The sequence below is a fragment of the Sphaeramia orbicularis genome, chromosome 4 (genome assembly GCF_902148855.1).
Source record: "Sphaeramia orbicularis chromosome 4, fSphaOr1.1, whole genome shotgun sequence".
NCBI lineage: Eukaryota > Metazoa > Chordata > Actinopteri > Kurtiformes > Apogonidae > Sphaeramia > Sphaeramia orbicularis.
In genome coordinates this window covers 33222294-33234142 of record NC_043960.1, presented here as the reverse complement: position 1 = coordinate 33234142, position 11849 = coordinate 33222294, and the positions used below count along the sequence as shown (strand labels likewise).

Below are 11849 nucleotides of genomic sequence, written 5' to 3'. Positions count from 1 at the left end.
GAAGAAATATAAAGAAATACATGTTAGAATCATATGTATTATGTCTCCTATGTATGGAGACTTATGTTGCTGTAGATCTGCAAAGCATCATGGGCAAAATTAATTGGCGGGTGAATTCTACAGTAAAATATATTTTACTGTAAATCAAAATACAGTAATGTTGAGCAGGATTTTTTTTTTAGCTGCCCTCTTTGGGTCATACTATGTGTTCAACACTGAATATCCAGAGGAGGCAGCCACATCACTGGAATTTCTCCAGAGGTAAGCATGTATTTGTTCTTAATATTCTTCACTAGGGATGGGACCAAGTATTTGTTATGTGACCACCTATTCCACAAGTAAAATACTACTCAAAATGTATCCAATTTTCACAGATTTTCACCGTTCAAACTTTAAAATGTTCAGCTTCTTCAGGACATTAGTGCTTGTATTTATATTTTTCTTTTCTTTTTTTAAATATTCAGCTTTTTCTGCCAAAAATTTTTAATGGTTTCTTATGGAGAAATCAGCACTTCTTCTGCCTGCGGCCAATCAAACTTGATGCACTTTTTGCACTTACTAAGGGTTTTTCCCTCAAGTCTAAGTTCTTGCTGATGTTGTACGTCACTTTGGACAAAAGCGTCTGCTAAATGAAATTGTAAAATTGTAGAAATCTTCAACAAGCCACACTTTCTACTTTTTCAGCTGTATTTTCAACCTTTCTTTTCAGCTCAAAGCGAATTTTAACCACCTAAAACAAAGCCCACCTAAATAAATCAATATTGGTTCAAGAGTGCACTAAATAAAGGATATTCCCATTTTTTACATCACCATCAGACAGCCCATTCCTTTGCCATAACATTTTCTCAACTGTATTACTTCAAAAAATCCAAACTATCACCTCAAACAGCAGTTCTTTATTTTTACTCACCATGCAAAAGATAGAAAAGCAAGAACGGCTTTTATTGGTTCCATGAGAAATGTAAGGCTAAAATTTATGCTCATATCACATATCTACATGTCTTTTTTCGCTTCATCATTTTAAAACAAAAAGTTGAGTGCTTGTTTTTGTTTTGGAGTATTCAATAAAATACCCCAAATTCCCATTTCACAGTAGTCCACTACACTATACAAAATACATCACCATATTACTGATTGGTGATTGGTACTGTAATGACAATTACAGTATTTTACAGGTACTGTAATTTAATAAACAGTAAGTATGCTGTAGAATGTAAAACAGCAACTTACTTGCTAATTGCTGCCGGAAAGTTACTGTACATTTCACAGTACCCTTGTTACTATATATATATATATATATATATATATATACATATATATATATATATATATATATATATGTGTGTGTGTGTGTGTGTGTGTGTGTGTGTGTGAATAAAAAAGTTACCAAGTCGTTGTTTGTTTCACACCATAGTAATTAGAGATTTTCAACAGTTATCATACAATGCGAATTTCAACAAGTGTAATACCACTTTTAGATTAGATTAGACAGAAATGTATTAACCCTTGGCAGGGTCCATCAGGAAAATTAAGGTTCAAGCAGCAACACAGCACTGTACATATAGGACAGTAATAACATAAACGTAGAGATAAATAAATATACTATTAAATATTATTATAATATGATACAATATGAACTATAATAACAACAAAAAACAAACATTGCACATGGAAACTTGTTTGTTGTGTTCATGGAAGGAAGGTTTCGTTTATATACTACATCTGAGGCACCGTAAAGGGGGGTAAACATGACAAATTCATGTCTATCACTCTACAACTTGTTAAAAGTACAACTACATACTCTTTTCTGACTACAATCTAAAGTGTTTAGCATCTTTTATCTTTATTACGTTTTGTACAGTAGCAGATGTTCTGGTCCTGTTAAAGTTCAAAGGTTATTTCTTCCCTCACTAATGAAAACAGCTCTGCTCCCTGTCTGGAGACATTCCACAGCAGGTAAGATACATCATCACACCTCCAAGGACCAGGACAGCTGCACTCATCCAACCTGAAGTGGAACTGAAAGTCAAAGTAAAGTAAAAACTGGTCAACTCCTCGTAATGACTGCATTTAATGACATTTAGGGTGGATCGTGGTGCTTAATCCTCTACATTTGTTCAACACACTAAACGTGGATATGATGACAAACAATTAAACAATGATGGGACTAAATATGAAGGACCAGTAGCTCCACTCGCTCTCTGATGGTTATGTTCACTGTGATGTTGTCATTGCATTGACAAACATATTTATGATATAATGTTTAAAAGTGGGACAGTTTTTACCCTTTGGCAGAGGGGTATTGTAATCATTTTGTCATCCGTCTGTCTGTCTGTCTGTCTGTCTGTCCATTCAATGACATAATCACATTATCTGAAGAATGCATTGAGATATCTGCATCAAATTTATACTGTGGATGCATCTTGGCATAGAGCAGAAGCCTATTGAATATAGTTGACCTTGACCTACTTTTTCAAGGTCAAATGGCCTCGTACCTTGTGCAGTTATAATATCTGAGTACTTTCAGATATAAATATGTACAGTATGTAATAAGTTTTACACAAAGACAATCTAATCTAAATTATAGGGCAGTAACTTTCAACAGAATCTTACACTATATTTTGCAGAGGGGTATTAAAAGTGCAAAGCACATTATGTTATGTGTATCTGGTTAGTGGTGTCATGCAGCTAAACTTGATGCAACATGTTGAGCCTCCACATGTAGCCCTGTGGTTTCTTTTTATGCATGTATCTGACCAGCTGTTTTGTTTTTTGGTTGTTTTTTAGTAAAAATGTAGTTGCACATCTGACATATTCAGTAATGACAAAACCACTGGATAATGAATTAATGTAAATGTTCTATATTGTGTGCACACCTGCCCAGGGACAGCAGATGGACAGTAGTTTGTAACTAACTCTGGTGCAAAGCATCTCTTCTCTTTGAGATTAACCCATAAAGACCCAGTGCGACTTTTATGTCAGTTCCCAAATGAAATTTTCTCCATGTCTAACCTTCCTTAAGTGATTTATCACCATTTATTAAAATATTATCCTTTGTGTTTTGCATTTTTTCAGTGAATATCAGGTATTTTCCTATATTTAATTTACTGATCATTAAAATATTCATAAAAACCCAGATAAAAGTTGAGGGTTTTTATATCAGAAACAGAGGAAACTGCAGAAAAAGTGACTTTTTCAGTAAAATTTATCATTAATTGAACATTAACCCAGTGTCTCAATCCACTGTCATTGATCCAACTCCATGGGCTTTACTGGTGAATCAATGTTGTAGAAGATGACGGTGTAACTACCGAGCCTCTGAACGTCCAAATGGGTCATATCTGATGAGCATGAAAACATGAATAACTGTATTTTATACCAATTATTTACATGTATCGATAGGATTAGTGGATCAACAGGTATTAAATGGTTTAGATCAGTACATGGTTTTGGTCGCCGGTGGATATTTGGGTCTTTATGGGTTAACGTATCTGTACATTGTCCCAGACAAATGAACAATAATCTGAACTAAACTAAACTAAACTTAAAGCCCACTCCGTTGACAGAGCAGTGATGTATTTTACTGCCACTAGATGGAGCCAGAGTTCCAGGGATGACACTGCACCACCTGGATCTACATGATTCAAGGAGAAAGAATAAGTTGACAGTGTTCACACTAACCTATGTAAAAAACCTGCAGCTGGAAATATGTGGAGTCAAGTCTTTTTCAACAATGTGCAGCAATAATACCTATGTTTAGATGTAGAAATGTAACATTACCATCATCATACTCATGAAGCAGCTGGGATTGTGTTCACTCTTAAAATCATAATCTAAGTCTTTAACATTTTCTTAATACAGAGTCATGACCTTTAATGAAACAATTATGACGAATTATTTTTGTGATTAAATTAATATAACTACCCACTTATTAATTTCATTAATTGCATTATATGATTCTGTGTAAATCAGCTAAAATCCTTCCCTCCTTGTTCTCTGTCCTGGGAAATCAAGCCAAGTCCCAGTAGACAACTAACAGAGGCTCTGTCACCGTTGTATCACAGACCAGTCCAGATACAGCGTATGGACCCGTGAAAAAGGCTTATATCAAAGATGAACTATTCGTTTTATTTAATTACCCTGAAACAATGTGCCAATGATTGTATTTATCGTGTGGTGCTGGAGGGCTGCAGATAACAGGTAACAAGCGTGGTTGAACTGATGACCACTGCAGTTCCTATTGATAACACTAATAGGATAAACAACAACATCCCAATCAATATGGAGGTTTTTGGATTTATTTGGAATACACACTTGCATATGTAATTTTCTCAAACATTTTGTCAACAATAAAACTTCTCATTTGTGTTGATCTGAAAACGTCACATTACTAATTTTACAATATCAAATCGGAAATATTTATTTTTCTAATTGTATACTTTTAATCCCTCAAAATATACACATGATTATTCCTGTCATTTTAGTTTTTCAGTACCGGTGCATGTTGTGGTGTTTTATTTATTTTACAGACAAAATGACACAAAAATAGAATCACAAAGCAGCATTGGCAAGTTAGAAATGAAAGAAAATGTGTTATTAAAAAGTAAAAAAAAAAACAAAACAGAATTTAAAAGTAAATAGTAATGGATTTAGTGGCATCTAGTGGTCAGAGTCAACTGAATACCTGTGATTAGGAGAAACAACAGTGTGATGTTAAAATCAGACAGACCCCTTCTCAAACTAATGCTTAGTTTGTCCTTTCTGGGACACTGTAGAAAAATGGCAGAATGCATGGAGGGGATACAGTTACAAAAACAAAACTACTGTTATTTTCAGTTACAGACTAATGAAACATAATTAGATTTCTGCAACTAGATCCCCCTAAATCATACAAACCTGCTTCTTTAAATGGCAAATGAATGTACAGAACAATAAAAAACACTCCTCCCATGAATGCTAAACAAAAAGAATAACTCATGGATCATGAAAGAGCTCCAAAAAAAAAAAAAGACGCATATATAGAACAAAAAGAGTTCTAGACATAATCAAATCTCTGGTTGGACTGTCTCCCGTCCACACTGTGGGCCTTGTACGAGTCGTTGTAGGCCGGTCGGGGTCTGGTTTCAGGCTTGTAGAAAGTGTGTTGAGAGGCAGCTTTGTAGGCCATCCCATCATACCTGAGAAGGAGGAGGGGGAGGAGGAGGAGGAGGAGGAGGAGGAAAATAAATACAAAGATACTCATCTGAATTTTAGGGCTTGACATGAATTATAACACTAAGCCTCAACACCACCTCTACCCGCCTTTTTATTCAGTGCACATTCCACAACTTTTGTGATTAAAGTAGTTATAAAAACACATGAATGTGCTTTAAAATATATTACGAGAAAAAGAAGGACAAATATGACAGCGAGAAGAATAAGAACCTGCTTTGCCAGCAGCATTATAAGCATTTGCAAGTCTGCATTATACATGCAGGGAAAAACATACACAATACTTGCATTTACATTTTGCTGAGTATGTGCCCTGATAATTTAAAGAGAGTGAAAGGTTTTAAAGCCCCATACCATAACAAAATATATCAGAGGGTTATTATATTGTTGTTCATCAAAGATTTCTGTCTATCATTGCTTTTCAACATACAATCTACACTGGTCATTGGCAGGAAATGAGTGATTAGTAGAAAGTGGGTCATTGCTCCGTTTAGCAGCTTTCATGTGTTACTTTTTTGCTGTAAAAGAGAAGTTCTGCTCCTGTTAACCCTGGATTGTGCAAGTGACTATGTTTGGTCATTTCAAACATTAAATATGGGGCCAATCCAGTGCCTAAGTGAGGTTCAGAGAGATTTTATGGGAATTTTGAAGCGGTAAATAGTGAATATGAGTGATTTTTGTGAGGGTATGACCCTATAAAAGTTGTATTATTGCATGTGTTTACTTTTTAGCAAGTGCTGCTTTATGGCAAGAGGAGGGAGACTGTTGTCATGGCAACCAACAAGGAGGTAGATGATGTCCAATAACACACTGAGGTTGAAATGTTGAATTTCAGAGTATTTCAATGAGTATAAAGAGTTAAAGGTCAATTACTAGCTGTTTTTTTCCTCCACTAATGAGACCAATTAAATTCGATTCAATTCAGTTCAGTTCAATTTTATTTGTAGAGCCTTATATCACAACAAGGCTGCCTCACAGGGCTTTACAGAATTAGTTGGATCCATACCTCTGCTTTCTGTCAGGAGACATTCCACGGCAGGCCAGACACATCATGACCCCTCCCACCACCAAGATGGCTGCACCGATCCATCCAACAAAAAGAGCAGGGCCAAAGGTGTATCTGAGGAAAGACAAGGACGATTACAGCACGGGGTCGGCAGAATTACTGTAAAACATCACTGTATGCATGTTCACCTCGGAGTGAGAGCTCCGGTGAGTCCACCAACACCGGCTCCTCCATACATACTGAATCCACCATCAGCATATGTAGTGAAGCGGAAACTCTGCACAATCAGATTAGCAAAGGCCGACACCCCGGCAATACCACAGACACCTGAAATTAAAGGAATAAACTTGAGAAATGCCTTACTAACGGCAAAGAAAACTATAAATTGTCAACAAAGCATCACTGCACCTGCAAGAAGAAACATGATGCCAGCAGTCAGAGTCATCGTAGCTTTGATGTTGTCCTCCATGTTTCCCATTTTCAGGCACTTCAGGGCAAATATGGCGATCAGACAGCCGATGGCTCCCAGAACAATCCCAACGATCATCAAGGCCCGGACAGCTTGGAGCAGAGCTGGATGTCAAAGAGAAGAGAGAACTCATCAACCTGGAGGATTTTATGCCCATTTACACCCACACCTATGACTGATGGTGTTGTGTTTTTATCCCACATCTGTTCAAGACACTAAACACGAAAAACAAAGAGAATATGATGAAACTATGATGTACTGATGTATAATATATTGGCTGATATTTCCTGATATCAGTATATGAGATAACAGAGGCAGACATTATATGTTTTATTTAAGTTTTTTTAATGAATTTGAATGTTAGCGTCTGTGTTCATCTAAAGATAATGTGTTTAAGGCAGTGTTTTTCAACCTTGGGGTTGCCTGGAATTCAAATGGGGTCACCTGAAATTTCTAGTAATTGATAAGAATGAAAATAAAACTTACTAATAAAAAATATACAATGAGTTGAGAGAGACAATCACAATACATAAAAGACATGACAAACTGTGAAGCTGAAACTGAAGCACTGTGGTACTGTTTATCTGTCAAATGTTCATTGTGGTCGGTTTCAGATGCTGCAGCTCTTTCATAATTCATAGTTTGAGTTCTCGTTTGTTCAGTATTAATTGTCAGCCTTGTAAATCCAAGCTGGACTGGCTGTACATATCCTGACCAAGGAAAATAAAATTCTCAGTTTGTGCAGTAATCTACACCTCCGTCCATAATAATATACATTATATAGCCTAAATGTCGTCTAAAATTAACATTTATTTGCATCATGGTATAGCAAATCATTACATGATCAAAAACAAATTAATTTTAGCAAAAAAAAAAAAAAAGTCTCTGTTTTAAACATCTGGGGTCGCCAGAAATTTGTGATATTAAAATGGAGTCATGGGCCAAAAAAGGTTGGGAACAACTGGTTTAAGGGTTGAATTATATCCATATAAAAATGAAGATTTCTTTGTCAAAAAAGGGCAGACATATAACAATAAAATAAGACAAATAAGCAGAAAATAATGTCGTTTCCAGCATTAGTTACTTTAAAAACTAATATTTGTCTATAGCGTTTTTTTTATCAATACATCCCTGATGTAACTAAAGTACTAAATCTGCTCCATCACAACCAGGAGTAGCAGCAGTAAAATGCTTTTTAGAGTACACATAAATACACAAAATACTACCATCACATATTGGAATTACACATATTTACATCCAGACTAATGTTTTTGCTAAAGCACTTTATTTATGGATTCAGATTTTTCACCTATAGAGAATTTACAGAGTTTCTAACATGTCAAAAACTTATCTGAGATTTGACAGTTGAAAAATCACTGTATATACTGTTATTATTCACTTTTTCACTGTTTCATTGTGAAAGTAGATGAGTCATCCATGGAATCATCCTTATTTTTTATCATTGTTTGGTTAAAATTGATCTTATCCATTTACATTTCACACTAAATATTGAACACATGCTCTTAAAATATTACAAAGTCATTGTAGACTGACTGTTTTAGTTCGAATTTAACTCCACCAGGTCAAGCTACAACAGTAAAATGCTTTTCACAGTACACATAAGTGCACAAAACACCACAATCCATAAATATACACTACATAATTGCATATTTTTTTACATCTGGAATAAGGTTTTACCTCCCTTGTCCATCTATAGAGAGTTTACAGAGCATTTCTAACAGTTTAGAGGCTTTTTAACTGAAATTCAACATTAAAATAAATTATTATACTCCACAGATACTCTGTTGAATATTATTAACACATATACTGTAATGATAATGTATTGAACATCAGTAATCTTTCCAGTGTTTCATTTTTCAGTTTGAAAAAAAGTGTCTGATCTGTCTAAATTACAGAATAGATACTAAAAACACAAAGTTTCTGTAGACACACTACCTTAAATTAACGCCACTAGGATCAGCCAAAGCAGTAAAATAAAATAAAAATATCAATGCACAAATATAACCAGTACATTAAAATCCATAATAAAATTTCCTGTTTTGGCATCTTGTATAAAGAACGTTTTACTACATTTACCAAAGCACTGTTTTCACCACTGACACTGTACTATAGTCAACATTTATCACCTTATAAGAAAAGATCAACCAGGAATGAACAAAAGATCCAAATCCGGCATCCTCAGGCGGCAGCGGCCTCTGTTTTTCCACAAAGAACTGAAAATTTGTCTTGAGTTTAGAAATAATTAACAATGGAAGGTGAGCAGTTATTTCAGAAATCCACTTGAGCTATTTTCTGAAGATGTAAAAAGATTCTCCTTAACTTTTGAACTCGGATATTCACAAATTATATCTGGTTAAAAAGCAGAAATGATAATTAGATTGTTAACCATCTTAAGATCTTGTCTAAACCCATTTTGTTTCAGTTCTGTCTTCCTCTATAATGTGATTTAAAAGGCTTAGAGAGCTGCAGGGAGCAAAATTAAAGCCACAATGAAAGAAAGCGAGGTAAGAAAGTTATGTTTTTAAAAAACACCATGTGATAAAAAATACTGACCAATGGCCTGAGATATTGTACCTGTATTATTCTAGACTTAAGCCTTTAAAACCTTGTATATAATATGCTCTTCACTGCTTTCAGCTGTTAAGTAGAGTGTGGAAATGTGCTTTACATTGTGTAACACTCTGGTAAAGCTTGTGCTTGCTCAGCTAAGCTTCGGATGTTTCATCAAATTTCCATTTGATTCCGGAGAGACACCATCTTTTCTGCTGTCGACTGCAATTTAATGCAAGGGGGGTGAAAAAAAATCAGCCCTAAAACCTCCCAAATATTCTAAAGTCCTTCCAGGTCTGTTGGAAAATGTTCCCCTAATCCAAAGTGAGGACAAATCTGTGATAAATGTCTTTTATCTCTGGCTGTAATTCTCTTACCTGGCAGTCCCAGTATGGTAAAATACGGCCTGCACTGTGTCGTACCGTATGACGTCCCCACACACGAGTTCCACAAACCAGAATAGGTGTAAACATTTGTAACAACTGTCATAGATCGGTCTTGTAAGCTCCACATGTCCATTGCTGTCGCCGCTGAGATTAAAAACTGCCCCAACGCTGACAGCATCAATCCTATTAACTGAAGCATCGATGCCGCCATTTTACAAGTCGTGCTCAAACCAAAGTTACCGCCAAAGTCATGGAGTCGTGAAATGGCAGCATTTCAGCGTCTGCTTATCATTATGTATGTTTCAACAGGGAACAGGCCTTATCAGGTGTTTACCTAAAATTTTCATGAGTCTTTGTCCCGGTTTCGGGAAACTGTGGCGATTTCCACTCCTTCACACCAGAGGGTGTGGCCTGACCTCATTAATTTCTCATTATTCTGAACAAGGACAGATTTATAAAGTTCCCTCTTTTAGTTCTGAGCAAACACAGATAAGTATTAGACTATTTACATGTATTTTTTTCAATATTTGGGACAAAATATGTCTTCTGCGTAGGCTTCAGGCCTGTTCAGTGATGTCAAATCAAAGCCTACCTGGCAGTCCCAGAATGGTGAAGTATGGTCGACACTCTGTGAAACCAGAGCTCTGCCGGACGCAGGACCTCCACAGGCCTGAATATGAGTAAACAGCTGTCACAGGGTTGTCAAAGAGGTCCTCTGTGGCCCACTGGTCCATCCCCGTCGCTGCGATTATTCCCGCCACCCCCAACAAACTGAGGATGAACCCCATCACCTGACAGAGAGTGGCTGCCATGACGACGCTGCCGGAAAATAAGTCAAAAAATCTGGATTGAAAAGCTAACGGTATCACTCAAGACTTTGTGTTTGAACGGTCTGGAAGGACTTCACCAATGACCCTGGGTGTTTGTTCACAGCCCAGTCATGTACAGGTGAAGCTGGGTGGAGCAAGTTGGTATCAGCTGGTGATTCAGTGTGATTTCTGTCGCTGGTCAAGAAATGAATCACTGTATTTTCCTCTAATGCAAGAAGTGTGCGAAACATTGACTCAGAGAAGATGATTTAGTTGAATCTAAAGCAGTGTTTTTCAGCCTTGGGGTTGGGACCCCATGTGGGTTACCTGGAATTCAAATGGAGTGGCCTGAAATTTCTAGCAATTGATAAAGATAAAAATAAAAAGTTATTAATAAAAAATATATGGTGAGTTGAGAGAGACAATCCCAACACATAAAAGACATGACAAACTCTGAAGCTGAAACTGAAGCACTGTGGTTCTGTTTATCTGTCAAATGTTCATTGTGGTCAGTTTCAGATGCTGCAGCTCTTTCATAATTCATAGTTTGAGTTCTTGTTTGTTCAGTATTAGTTGTCAGCCTTGTAAATCCAAGCTAGACTGTACATATCCTGACCAAGGAAAATAAAATTCTCACTTTGTGCAGTAATAATAATAATACATAATAATACATAATAATATACATTAAATAGACTAAATGTCATCTACTATGACATGATCAAAAACAAATGAATTTTAGCAACAAACAAAAAAGTCTCATCTTTGTGATGTTAAAATGGGGTCACGAGCCAAAAAAGGTTGGTAACCACTGATCTAAAGTGTTGGTGACTGCAGCTTTAAATCAAACTGTTATTGGCACTAACACTGTTTTCATTATTCAACATTTAACCTCAGTCATCTATGGCACAAATTCTACTGATATCCATTGAATCTTGAACTGTTATGTGTATTTGATGTCACCTGGACACATATATATTGTTACCAGTGCTCTTCCCATTCGTCTGAAACAATGGGAAACACATGATATCACACACATCCATAAAACAATCAGAATTTCACAACATAAAGGCAATATACAACCTATAAGGCAATACTTGGCCTCTTGCCTGTTAACATTTATACTATAATTGAGAAAAGAATATCTGATACTTATTCTCTCTGTACAAATGATCATATAATGCTGTTCCTGTTTCTGTTCTGTCTTTTATTTTCTCTGCATCTTGTGCATGGAATCAGCTACAGAAAGACTTCATCTCACTGAGCGCTTTTAAGTGTAAACTGAGCGCTCTTGAGGCCGACTCTATAACTTGCGCTTGTTTTTCTTAATCTGTTTGTAATGTTTATTGTCAAATGTGTCTGCTCTATGTATTTTAACGGTGTAATCTTGCATCTGTGTG

At 36.1% G+C, this 11849-nt stretch overlaps 1 protein-coding gene across 1 annotated transcript; it reads right to left on the bottom strand.

Moving 5' to 3' along the window:
* Positions 1–5035: 5035 nt before the first annotated feature.
* On the bottom strand, positions 5036–10455 carry LOC115418680 (claudin-18-like). The gene is made up of 5 exons (XM_030133223.1): positions 10236–10455; positions 6626–6790; positions 6406–6544; positions 6218–6331; positions 5036–5177 (listed from the first exon to the last, which is right to left on the bottom strand). Exons 1-5 carry the CDS (start codon positions 10453–10455, stop codon positions 5036–5038), a joined length of 780 nt encoding a protein of 259 aa, XP_029989083.1.
* Positions 10456–11849: the final 1394 nt, after the last annotated feature.